The sequence below is a fragment of the Thamnophis sirtalis genome, unplaced genomic scaffold, assembly GCF_051295495.1.
Source record: "Thamnophis sirtalis isolate CommonGarterSnake01/CBP01778 unplaced genomic scaffold, rThaSir2_p1.2 scaffold_1, whole genome shotgun sequence".
Classification (NCBI taxonomy): Eukaryota; Metazoa; Chordata; class Lepidosauria; order Squamata; family Natricidae; genus Thamnophis; species Thamnophis sirtalis.
In genome coordinates, this window is record NW_028261381.1 from 116,492,840 (window position 1) to 116,507,143 (window position 14,304).

General features: G+C 34.3%; 1 protein-coding gene across 1 annotated transcript in view; it reads right to left on the reverse strand.

Moving 5' to 3' along the window:
• Window positions 1-14,304, reverse strand: part of RYR3 (ryanodine receptor 3) — a 287,040-nt gene that overhangs the window by 224,764 nt on the left and 47,972 nt on the right. The window contains exon 3 of the mRNA XM_087723025.1: window positions 8,569-8,676. Within this exon, the coding sequence (XP_087579151.1) occupies window positions 8,569-8,676 (108 nt within the window). The remainder of the gene's footprint in view (window positions 1-8,568; window positions 8,677-14,304) is intronic.

Here is a 14,304-nt window from a genome sequence, read left to right on the forward strand (position 1 = left end):
TTCATCTAGGAAGCTTCTTTTGTTATGACTGAATGGTGGGGAATGGGTTTGTTGCCTTTTGGAAAAGCATTTTTGAGATGTTTCATGTATTTATTTTAAAATATACAAGCCTTGAGGGAGGAAGAGACATCATATGGTGTCCATCTTGCATGTACTAAGTATATTTCTCTCCAAACTACATCTTACTTCGACTACATTAACTGTTCCTTGGTATTCTGCCTGTGACTCAGATTGGATTACCATAAATGGTTGAGAGACAAAGCCTGCAATTGCTAGGCAACTAACAGAGTTTCCCCCCCATTGTCCACTGCAAAAATTACAAATGATTATCTGATCAGTCCTGAAATGGAAAAGGCAGAGGAGGTACTTAGCAACAAAGTGATAGTCAGGGCAATTTTGCCTTAACAGGAAATAGAGAAGAGTGGCTATATAAATTATTTTTGCATAACATTTTCAGCAATCCTAAATGCTAAATGGAGATTCACGTTCCTTCCATGGCACTTGAGAAAACTCAAGTTAGGTCAAGCTGGAATTATGCATTTCAACAACCATGGAGCTGCTGAAAATATTAAACATGTGATATAGATCATTATTGTGCCGACAGCATTCTTTTAAGTGGCACTGCCAATTAACTGGAGCATGGGCACTGATTTTTTTTCTTATAGGGAAGTGATAACTCATTATGGTTTGACTATCTCTATATGTTATATGGAGCTGGTAGATAATGAGAAAGATTTGCTTTAAAGGAAATAACAACATAGGAAACACAATAAAGGCAATTGGCAACTGGATTATATTATATAGTGATCTGATTGCTAATCCCAAATATTTTTGGGTGGAATGAAGCAATTTCAATATTAAACTTTCATTCTTGAAGACTATTTTTCTCTGCAAATTGAGTCAACCAACCCTAATGACTTCCGCAAATGCATGGATACCATTGTTGCCAGAGGTTGTTAACCAATTGATGTGTCATGTGTCTGCATTTGCTAATGATAGTAAGTCACAATGAAGGCACAGATGACCATTAAGTAAAATGGTGAATTGGACACATCTGTGAAAGAAAATTATAGGGGGATGTGAATCCCTTTTCTATTGATAGTGCCATCTTGAAGAAACTAGCTCTGATTCTTGCTTTAAATTAACTTTCTGTGATGCACAAGAATAAATTTTCTCCTTATGCAGAATAAATTCTGAAGCATGTCATATAGAAAAACACACATTTAATTCTCAAGCTACAAATTTCAATTTAATGACAGAAACATATTCTTCTAAAGAAAGACCACATCCTAGACAAAACTTGTTATTCAAAATTAACCATTTAAAAGAGTTCACATTTTGCTATCATAGCCTTTCAACTCTCTTTACTCTTATCGCAAACAAAAAGAGGTTGCCATAAACATTAGAATCTAGTTGAATAGCTTGCTTTATGGAGTCTCGAGAGTTCCACCACTGGAAGTTTTCAAGCAAAGGTTGGAAAGTCACTGCTTAAAAGTGTGATATGAGGATTTGTACTAAGGGATGGGCTAGAAGACTTCCAAAGTCCCTTTCAACCTTATGATTCTCTATTTATTCTGTACATTTTGGAGAGGAGCACAGCATGGTACCTAGTACTGATAGTACTGAAACCATTCGCCTTCATCTCAAGGCAGATTAAGATGCAAAAGAGGAAAACAGAAGTATGCAGATAAAATAATCCAGTTAATGAGAATGAATATCACTTCCTCTAATAATGGATACAAGTAATTGATATTAGTAGGGGGGAGAAGTATTGCCAAGCTTGGAAGAATTGCATGATTGACAAGGCTGTGGTGGTGATAGGCACGATGGTCCCTATAATGATAACATAAGGAAAAGAAAATGTTTATGCTCAATACCTTTGAAATGTTGTATCACTAGAAAAATAAAAATGGAAAATTGGGAGTTGGAGCAGAAAGCCCTGTCTGAGCTCTTTAGAGACGGGGATGGTTAATTGGTAGAAATGCTTAACAAAAGCATTCCTAATTGTATGGCAGAACAACATACTGCAATATTTAACTCCACGTTCACTTGTACCACCATAGAAGAAATTTTTTCCAGAAAACTAATGGCAGATTTTCAAGCCATTCTTTTGAAATTTTTGCTACCTTTCTTATGCATATTGAAAGAGGAATAAATCCTATGGAAATAAGTAGGCTTTACTTTTTCATAAACATGCTTAGGAGTAGAGGATTAGGTTAAAAAAAAGGTCAGTGGATCTTATAGGTCTAAAAAGCATAGTTTTAAATAACAGTTAACTTAAAAATAAAAGTTCAGCAAAGATCACCATTCTAGTCATTAGTTGTAAATGTTTTATTATAAGAAGCAAAAACATAAGAAACAATCAGCATTCAGAACATTGACACAGTGGAGGTATTTAGGACAAGAATAAATGGATTGAATTTCATGCAGAGTCTGAAGATGATATGAAAACAAACGATTAACATACCCATTCAAAGACATCTCTAGGCTAGCAAAAGTGAAAACAAAACGATAAATGAAAATTTAGTCTAACACATATATTGTTATATTGGTAGGATTCAGCAAAGTGGGTGTGCTTCAAGTTCACTTCTGTTAAACAAAGGAGATTCCTTCTCTGTTGCTATAGCTCCTGCCCTCTGGAATAATTCCCCCTTTCTCTCCCCCCCCCCACAAATCCATTCCCACCTTGATGACATTTCCTAAGAAGGAATGAAAAATTCAAAGATTGGTTGGATGGTGAGATTGGCAATATGTAAATTGCAGTGTATAAATTTAATAAATTAACAATTAACAATCTGGCTATTTCCCACGCATTGAGATGGGATCGTAAGCCTCTGTAAGATTAGTTGTGATATGATTTTGTTTTATTGTTATTTGATCCTTCTGGATGCATAACATCTATTTCTTTTTTCTTGTTCTGCCTTTTTAATTATGTAAAGTGCCCAGTTGGGTATTCTTTAAATCAATATAAATAAATACATTTTTAAAACTATTTAGGAAAGTATTGTATTACCACGAGCAATAGTGAAATACAAACTCGGTTTCCTGGAAGTAAGTCAACTGAACTGAACATTTTGTTAAATTTTGAACTGAAATAAAACTTTATGGTGGACACCAGCCATAAAGTAACTATCCAGCAGAACTCATCGCTTTATCAAAATAAATAAATCATGAAAACTAGCTGTGTAAAGAGTAAATAAAGGTGTAAAATGAGATTTTGTCTAAGATATGAAATGTCAATTCTCTTTGTGTAGTCATGTTTCTAAGAAATAAACTAGCATGCAGCAAGCTAAACGTAAAATCAGGCTGCAGAGAAATTCTTGCCAAACTACTGCAGTAACTTTATATAATCACATTTGGGAGACCAAAAATAAAATAAATGGTCAGCATATAAGTTAGCTGGTTGTGCTTTCACCAAGAAAATCCACTGGGATAATTAATTTAGCTGGCATGCTTCTTGTTTCATTCCAGTACACTTAGAGTTCTTAGGTATTCCCTACACCACCACCCCTTACTAACAGTGCAAAAGCAAGTATTAATAAAATATTTTTGGTCAATCTCCTATTTGACAATTGATGTTACAAGGCCAGCTTGCTAATGAGGACTTAATATTTATTGTAGTAAGAGATATATTCATCTGCATGCTTATTCCTCCTTTAAGAATTGGATCAAGTTCAAAGCTCTTTGGACTAAGCAACAACTGCATGGCTTGCTCCGTACAACAGACTTTCACTTACATCTACCAAAAAGATGATTAATTGCCAGCTTTCCCTGCATGGTTTATTATCCCAATTCAGGAGTTGGCAGTGCCTGTTGGAAGTGGATTGTCCCAATCTTCTCAACACTAAAACCACTTTATTGATTTTCACAGACTATCTTTCTACACATTGTAGGCTATTTAAAAATAATCAATATGTAATAACACAACACATATAAAAACAATTTCAATGCGATGAGTGCAATGTAAGTTCTAACAGCAACATCACTCTTAAGATTCAGCTGTGAGAAAAAGATGGATACAAGCACTACAGGTAACAGAATATCTGGTCCTGTTTTTCCGCTGAAAGAGATACACTTCCATTATTCTACTTACTGAAGGTAAAAAATAGTACAATCTGTTATCATTTCACTAATGAAAAGATACCTGAAAACTAAAATAAATGAGAAGCTCTTTCTGTTTCTACAAGAGTTAGAAAAATAATCTCACTAACTGCTGGAAACTGGATTCAAGGGTACTCCTCTATGTACTATTGGAATAAATTCCATTAAATTAAGCACAGCTTATATCAAAGTAGATTTATATAGGATAAAACTATAAAGTCTTTCCACAACTTTAGTTCCTGCCTTTCACAGATCTTTCCCACAATTAAAAATGAAATTTAATTTGTAATCCTTTTTGCACCCCTGATTATTTGAATATCTGCAGTTGTTGTCCACTCAATAGCTGGATGAGTATTAAAGATTCTGTAATAGATATTGCTGTTCTTCCTCTCACTATGTAATTACAATGGGAAGGGGCACATCCATTAATCCTTTGTCTAACACGTGCCTATTAAAAAATCACATGAGTTTTTCCCTAGGCTCACAGAGACGACCAAATTTTTATCCATTCTAAATTCAATTTTATATGAGATTTTATGTGAGATTAATCTGGGCTGCTTCACTATTTCCAGATATATTCTGATGTCAAAACACTTTTAATTTATTCTTTATCTCTATTGATCTTGAAAACAGCTATCAGATAATCATTGTGTGCTCCTTCTGATCAGTAACTAAGCACAGAGCACTTCCAGCCATTCAGTGTTTACTTCTTATCTTTTCAAGGTGAACAATTGTATTCATTCATCCCACTTCTAATTCTCCCCCCCATACATTAGAAAGCAGATTACTAGTATTTCCTCTTTTAAACATGTGTTTGTGTGCACATGTCCATTCAGTGTTTCACAGGATTCCAGTGACTGTACGATAAGGGAGGTTGCTAAAAACAAATAAGTTTCCATGTATTATAAATTTTCAGATTTGTCTGCCTACCATAAAAATCTCTTTTGCTTTCTCAACTCCTAGTGTTGACCTACAAACTTCTGCATTTGACCTCCTTTTACCAAATAAGCAAGTATGCAGCTGCTGTATCAGAAACAGGATTTATTAGCTGAAAGCAGCAAAGCCCCATTCAGAAATACAAAGTCACTGACCCCAGGGAAATTACCCACGACTGCAAGTCCCCCTGTTGCATGTTCTATTAAAGAGTGAGAAAGGAAGGTTGTATTTATTTAAACACAATTCACTTGACAAGATGATGGGATACATGTAAGCAATCTTATCTGTATATTCTGCAATGTATATAATGTGTATAAATTGTTTAACCTGAGATTAATTTTCAGAAAGGGAAATTTGAAGTTGGCTCCACTGAACAATCTGTTTAAAGGAAAAGGGTTATGGTTAGGGATAAAGAACATTCTTTTTTAATAATAAGCCCAGGAAAACATGAACATTCCCATCAAAGGGTTTTTTGTTGTTGTTGCATTTTGGTAATCATGTACTATAGTAAATGTGCAGTAATTTATTATTTATTCATAAACAATAATTCTGCCAGCATTTATATTTGTGTGCTCTATTTTTTTTTTGCTTTTGAGACCTCTCATTTTCCAATGCATGGTTTGTCCATCACAACTCGCCTTTTCTCTAAAACTGATTTGGACAGGTGTTTTTTAGATCAGGGGTCCCTAAACCATGAGCCGCAGCCCAGGGGTGGGTTTCTGCTGACATTACTGCTGGTTTGGTGCACGTGCAATTTTGCTCTGTGTGTGCACAATTGCCTGTAAATAGGTCTGTGCATGTGCAGAACATTTAAAAAGGTTAAAAAAAAGATGTTGCGGTGACCAAGGAACCGGTTCGGGGGCATGGCGAGCATACTGTCCCTACCGGTTCAGCGACCCAGTCATCATTTCCACTACCGGTTCCACCGAACCGGTGCAAACTGGTAAGAATCCCCTCTGCTGCAGTCCACTATCAGACCATGGCCTATTTGGAACCAGACTGCAAGTGGCAAGCCAGCACACACAAGCGCACACAGCTCCCTTTCCGCAAGCAGTGGGCGAGTGCATACATGCTGCCCGACAGTAATATGAGTGGAGCTGTGCACATGCATGTGTGCTTGCTAACCCTCACACAGCTGAGTTCCCCTCAGCCGCCCCCCCCCCAGCCAGGCCACCAAGCCGGAAAGGTAGGGAGGCACTGTTTTAGGTGCCTTATAACAACAAATCTTTTGTGACATGTCCTCGCAGGAAATGTCATGTATGTAAATACACCCTCTTTCCATGTTTCTGCAATAACTTTCTTCCTTAGGTTGTGTTTGTTTCACAATTAAGTATGTAAATACAAATAAGAAAATGCTAAATTAATTTTGCAGTGGGAAAAAGAAAAGAACAGCTTCCTTGATAAAATAGACTAACTCTTATAAAAAGAAAAAAATGTGTAGCTCAATGTTGAACTGTGGGGTCCTTGGTACTCCCTGAGCTAGAAGATATTATCTAGTTTGGTAATGAAAGATCTTCAAGAAAACGACTGAGGTTGGACAGCACCAAAGATCCCATAGACTTCAACCACAGAAGTTAGAGAATTCGGAAATTTAGACAGAAATGAGGAGCTTATTTAAGTTTCAATGTATTCTGACCCTCATATTCCAGTTTTGATCAAGATTTTTTTGCTGTATAAATGCACACAATATTTTTCTCAGATAACAAATTGATATAATTTTTTTTAAATCAAACATATACCAGATTACAGAAAGTTAAGTGTGGCTGTGGAACAATATATCAATTGTAAAAGCAGTCCCACTGAGGTTTTGGTAAGGCTTTATTTTAACAAGATGAAAAAGTTTGAGGGGAGTGCCTTTTTTTAGAGCGGGGAGGCTTGCTTCAGGAAAATAGAATCAGACAGTAAGCACGGGAGGCAGATTGAAATGAGATCCAGGAGTCTTAGTGTGGAAATAAAGTTAGAGAAGGGAAACCTGAAGAAAGAGAAATAGAGGGAGTAAGGTGGCTAGCAAAAGTTGGGCAGAATGGAAAATGTTTGAAAAGTATATGGAATAGCGGCAGGAGAAACAAGACCTGGAAGAGGCTTTAACCTATTCTGGGCTTCAAATTGTGGATAGGAAGTCAAACACTATGATCAACTAGTAATCAAACTTAATTTCTTTTTCCACATCATCCCTTCTATAGAGAAAAAGAGGGATTCACTACTTAATTATCAAAGTGGGTAAATCTGAACTGTCAACAAGACTGAACAATGTTACTGTGATCCAAGGGTTGATAGCCTCAGTGGGAAATATATTGATTTTTCTTTATTATGATTGTATAATTAGTATAAAAGTAACCAGAGCAGCTTAGTTATAGTTCTGTTTCTGTTGAGTTGTTTTAATTGGTGCTGAATTTCTCAGGAAGAGATTAAAAACTGGCTTTTCTTTCAAACCATTCACCCTGGGTGGAATCCATAGACAGTTGATTTCCCTAAGATCAGAATCACTAGGCTCTCTTCACATAGAAATCTTATTCTGCTTTTACACTGGCTAATTTCATGTTCAAGGAGTTTCTACGTAGATAATCTGATCAAGATCAGAGGATTTTTCTATCTGAAACTCACAGTCATCAAAAGGTACAACCCATTTCAGCAATTACATGAAATTCCTATTGCAATGTTTATCATCCATATCATTACTTATATATATATGAAACCTTTAGCTTCCATTAAGTTCATGTATTATAGAAAACCAGTTTGGTCTAGTGATTAAAGCACCAAACTGGAAAGCGAGACATCATGAGTCCAAGTCCCACCTTACCATTGTAAACCATCTGGGTGACTTTGGGCCAGTCACTCTCTCTCAGCCTAGCCCACCTCACAGAGTTGTTGCTGTCGTTTTCAGAGGGGGAAATAGGAAGTTTTGGATCTGTTTGTTGCCTTAAATAATAAAGGTGGGATACAAATATATAAATGTATTGGCTTGAGCCATCTCTTCAAATACTTAGTTTCAGTTTATGCAATTATATTTTAAAGCAGAAGGGGGAATGATACGAAATATAATTCGAAACCTCTTCTTATTTGAGTGCAAAGTATTACAAAAATAAATTTACCAACTTAATCTGCTCCAATGATTTGGACAGAAAAGTAATGCTAGTCTGCAAATGACCTACATTCAATGCAACTCGATTTATAAACATTTTGAATTGTCAAAGGGTAGCTGTATCTCCAAGAATATGCTTCATCTTGCATTAGCCACTTGGATTCCGGTAATGACTAAGAGCTGAAGAAATGAATATAGGTAGTTTTTAATGTGCTGTATATTTTGTAGCTGCCTAGCCAATTAAATGCACTTATACTGAAATTTAAGGCAGGTTGAAATTTAGAAAACTTGAGAGGTTGGAAGATTTCCAGGAAAATATTGAAAATATTATAAAACTTGTTGTTAATAGTCTTTATTTTGCCAGGCTTCTGGGTCCAGAGAGAAAAGTAAAAAGTTTGCTTTTGAAAGACTGAAATTTCACAATGTCAAAGGAAAACAATTGTACTTACCCCTTCCTTGGAAGTGTTTCTTGTGTGGGCAAGCATTTCCTGGAGGGCTCTGACAGATAAAGACTGCTCCAGTACAAAATTACAGATGCAAAGATCAGGAGGGACATACTGGAAAAAAAATAGCAACAAAGATCAAACTTTCTTTGTTTTTGGCTACAGAAGGTTTACTCACTGACGTCAGTGTAAGGCTTTTAAATTAAATCAGTTAAATTTGATAGATTAATCCATTATACGTCTGTGAATGCACAATCATTTTATGCACCACAAAATAAATAATGAACTGACCTTACATATCCAAGCTGCCTTTCTCAATATGACACACTTTGTATGTACTGGCTATGTATGTTTTTATTCCCAATCCATCCCAAGTGCACTGTGTTCTATGCTTTGAACAAAAGCCTTGCAAAAACACTGCATATAAAATACAGGTAAACAGCGGGTATATAAATCAATTGCAAAAGCAAAAAAAAATCAATTATACTTCTTATTTTCAGGTTACGTCCCATCCCAAACAATGTAAAAATAGCAATAAGAAGCATTTCAAATGTAATTAGATTATGCAAAAGACCGGTAATAAAAACAAGACCGGTAATTTGGAAAAACTATTTTTAACTATGAAACCTAATAAGGAAGATGCATTTCCTCCATTTCTATGTTCGGATACCATTTAGAATTGCCAAGGTATATGATTTAAGTTAAGACTCCATCCCAATTAAAGGGATTACAGGGTCATTAAAAGAAAAAAGTGATTTAAGTTATTTTGGGAATTTCTCTGAAAAGATCCTTTAAGAATAACTAACTAATAACAAGATTTTTAATCTCAAGTGTTAGCATGAGTAGCCTTATTATTAATATTTTGCTGGCACTTCTTGCTGGCAAGTTGTAATTATGATATTAATTATAATATTTATTATCATAGCTTTTATTTTTTATATAAACATTCTGTACAGGAATATTATAAATCAACTTTCTACATAATAGTTAAGATTGATTGTATGGGGGAGATTTACATGAGAAGGGATGAAGATGACATTCCTTCCTGCTCTTTCCGGCAATCAATTATACTTTTTATTTTCAGGTTAAGTCTCATTCCAAACAAGGTAGAAATAGCAATAAGAAGCATTTCAAATGTAATTAGATTATGCAAAAGATCAGTAATAAAAGTTGATGTGATTGGGGAGAGTGGTACCTCAAATATCCTAAGCCCTATGTCATGTAGGATTTTAGAGGTCCACACCTTGAAATGAACCTGGAAATAAACTGGGAGACAATGCAGCTCATGGAGCAGAAGTGTAACTGGTTCTGAATACAGACATAACTGCATGTGCCATCATATTTTGCACAGTTGAAGCTTGTGGATGTTCTTCAAATGCAATCCCATGTAGAGCTCATTACAGTAACCCATATGGAGGTGTCCAGGGCATGAGTGACTGAACATGGAGTTTCCTGATGTAGGAATGGCTACCCTTGCACCCAATTCAATCGTACCTCCTAAGGATGACTGCCACCTAGTCTTCAAGCAGAAGTCATGAATACTTAAGAACTTCTAGAGTAAAGCATCTCACACTGATGTCTTTCCCATAGATTTAGATAAGATATCTTCTTTTTTTCACTCCCAGATTCTTGGAAATATATAATGATGTCTTTTTGAATAACACTTTGCCTCCTTTTAATGAACATTTTATAATTGTGATTTTCTGGAAGGATTTCCCTATCCAAATTATTACCCTTTTTTTTGTTAAATAAGATGCTAAAATGTAGACTGCGACTCTGGCATAAAGACCTGAAACTATGATATCATTGACAATTCATCTTTTGCAATTTCAATTTATAAAAATGTGTCACAAGTAAGCTATTAGACTGTTAACTGGATTTTAACTCCTCTATCAGATAAATTAGATTTAATAGTGTTTATCTCACTGGGGATGAAGATATGGTGCAGGCTGAATTTCTAGAGCATGTCTTGCATAAGATATGATTCTTCTTTTCTTTAATTGGATTAAAATATGTATTTTAATCTATCTCCCAGGGTTACTATAAATGGAATTATTTCTTCACATATCCAGATGCTTTATAGTACTCATCAAGAACTCTTACTATCTTATTAATTCAATTTTGGAGTCACTGATCTGTTTTATTAAGCAATTGAAGGACATTTTGGACTTAAAACGGCTGCAGTGGAACATAAAATTGATAATATAGGCTGAAATTTTATGTATTATTGACAACTATCAGTGCCGTTTGCCGAATTTATAGATATAGTTCAAAATTAAAACAATTCCTACATGCTCTAATATTGGGGAGGGGAGGTAGATTCTTTGTTGTCTAAATTATTCTAAAGACTTAATCCAAGGAATTTTTCTTTATTTACTGGTTTATAGAGGCAATTATTTCAAACTATTTCACATTATTAAAATCAGGTGACACTGACATTTGTTCTAGGATTCTCCCATTTTGAGTTAACATTTTTACATTTGTTATTATGACATAGGGAAGAGAAAAAAGGTTTAGATATAATAATGTGATTTGGAATTAAAGAACAGAATGTATCATACATTGATTGTTGTTAAAACATTAGTTTATTCATTCATGAAGATTATACATCACTTTAATTCAGCTGGACAGTTTTCACTTGAACACATCCAGAGAAAAACCTGCCTCTATTCTGCATAATTGGCTCCACTATCAAACTGTTTTTAGTGCCAAGAAATGTATTTTAATAGTCTGTTGAAGTTTAATTCTATAACTTAAATCCTACCAGTCCTCTACTATGGAAGCAGGAAAATTAGGCTACATATTACCTTTAGTCTTGTTTAGAACTAAGATTCTAGTTCACTGATAATCCTCATTATCTTCGCTAAACAAGTTCTATTTATTCATGAAATGTGGTGTCTAGAACTGAGCACAATATTCAAGCTAGATTCTAGTCAATGCAAAATAAAATAGAACTATTATTCTTCTCATATGTTCGTGAACTAGAAAAAAGGCCCAAAGAAAACCAGGAATGCTAGTTAAAATTCAGAATGTTTGTTTGTTTATTAAATGTATTTGCCATTCATCTTGTATCTAAACAACTTGGGGCAGCTTACAGCATTAAAATATAGAAATCCTAAAACAATAAAAATTGAATTATTCCTTTTTTTAAAAAAAAAAATCTGTTGTTTGGTACAAACAAAAAGCCTAAAAGTTAAGGTTCAGTGTTAAACCTATGAAGGAGATTGCAGAAGGAACCTTAAAGTTGATATCTTAGGAAAGAAATCAATATTTGGAAGTAGAAATAATAAAAAAATAAGCAGTCAGGAAAATCAGTTCTCCACATAAAATAATTTGATAATAAAATAATACTGGAAGTTATAGAAAGGTTAATCTAGCCATCCAGGTCTCATTTATCCATCCAATGCAAATCTGCCATCTTTATCACGTATCAGGCACAATAACATTGGGGAATAATATGAACAAGTTTTCTTGTGAATGATGATTTTTTTTAACAGGCATTAAAATTATACTATTTATCTTCCATTTTGTAAAGCTGTTCTGTACAATGTATGAATGTATGACAATCAGATTTAATTAAAGTACTTTAATAAGCCTGGGAAATGAGATAGGAGTGGATACTATTAATTACATGTTATTGCAAAATAATTTCCAAGTGATTTGGGCCTGTTAAATTTATTATCAATTTGTGGAATAATTATTATTAAATATCTATGTTAGGCTGTAACCTTTTATTTTACAGTTTTATCTATAGCATCATGTTCTTTGTTTTAATTTAATTGTGATATTTTGGGGGAACAAAATAATTAGAAACCAGAAAATAACAGGTCAGCGTAAGATTTATTCTAATCTTGTTATATTGTCTACTGTTAATATCATTTTCTACTTCAATTAGTCATCTAACATATATCTAAATTTTAGGCCTTCCTAAGAATATCTGTCACTACTAAAATACACTATTGTGAATAATATAGGTGACTATAAACAGGTTAAACAATCACAATTTTTCCGTTTAATTTTTCAGATAAAAGTGAAACAGAAACTAAGAACAAGTAATCTGGCCAAATCAATTGCAAGGCTGTAATCCTATGTGTGAGAGCCACCGGTCTTCGCTTTATGATCACAAATGGGACTAGCAATTCTGTTACTAAGCAACATGGTTGTTAAGCAAGAAAACTTGTAAGCACAACTTGAGATTTTACTGTCAGTTTCTACATTGTTTTGCTATCTCTGCAGATTTTGACATTTTCACAATCCATTTCTTTACTGTGGATTATTATTCTTCCATCAATGAGAAAATCAACCTACTGAGTTTTTTCCAAATTCATTGTCCATAAGTCCCAATAAAAAGAATTCTGGTTTCTTTGCAATATTAGCCTTTAAGATCCTTTACATCATTGAATTTGTAGCCAAAAATGTCTTAGTTTTCTCACAAATCCATGATGCATTGTAAATACTTTTCACATGTTCAACTCTGGTTTGAAATACCTTTGTATATTTTTGAAAATTTCTCCGGTATGTTGATACCAATGATGTATCATTTTGAAAAATATTATCTAAATTATGACACAAATAAATTTAATAGCAATTACCCACATTCTCTCTCAAGTGTCTATCTCAATGTTACAGCCAAAATCAATAGCCCATTTTGTCATGTAGTCTTTAACCTGTTCTTCTGTTTGAACTCTTCACAAACATTTATACTTTTTTGTTACTACACATTCATTATTTGTACACAAGTTCAAGTTCCATTGTTTTTAAATTCCATTGTTTTTATGCATATTATAGCTTTCTTTTCTGTCTTATTAACAATTGAAAATTATGTTCTTCTATAGTTAATTGTACCATTGACTTTTATCTTATTTTTCTCATTCTCTTATATTTTCTTCTGTTAATAAATCTTGATATGACTTAATTGATATGACTTATTGATATGACAACCTCTATCTGCTGCTTCTCTTCTGTAAAATGTTTCCTGTGTTGAGGTCAATAAAGATATCTTCAGGCATAACCCATGCTTGCATTTATTCCATATTCTCAATATAGCATTGTCACATACGTAATAAAAATTCAAATCCACATTAACTTTATTATTCCATAAGAGCCCATGCCAACCAAACTTGAAGTTATGATATTCCAATTCTAACATACCCTCATTTCTTAACAAGATTACACGGAGGAGAGCCTTTTCTGTTGCAGCTCCGACCCTGTGGAACGACCTCCCCGTCGAGACACGCACCCTCACCACCGTCCAGGCCTTCCGCACAGCCCTCAAGACCTGGCTATCCCAACAGGCCTGGGGATAAGCTCCTAATTTGCCCCACCCGAGTGTTGAGTGTTGAATGCAAGTTGTGTTTTTATTATTTTACTTTGTTCACATACTGTTTATTTTTGAATTGCACCCCCTTCCTAATGATTGTAAGCCGCCCTGAGTCCCCTCAGGGAAAAGGGCGGTCTATAAATCCTAATAAACAAACAAACAAACAAACAAGATAGATTCCTTCATTTAAACTAAAAAATAGGCAGCACATACAATTGTAAGTCTACATATAAGTTGCCCACCGTCTTTTGTACCCTGCAGGAGTTTATATTTAATCCTTGGTTTCTTATCCAACTATACAAATTTAGATAATTTTTTCCCACTGTATAAAAGATATGTGATTTTTCAAAACTGGCATTGTTTGAAACAGAAGTATCATTCGAAGCAATATATTCATTTTTATCATAGAAATTCTTGCAACA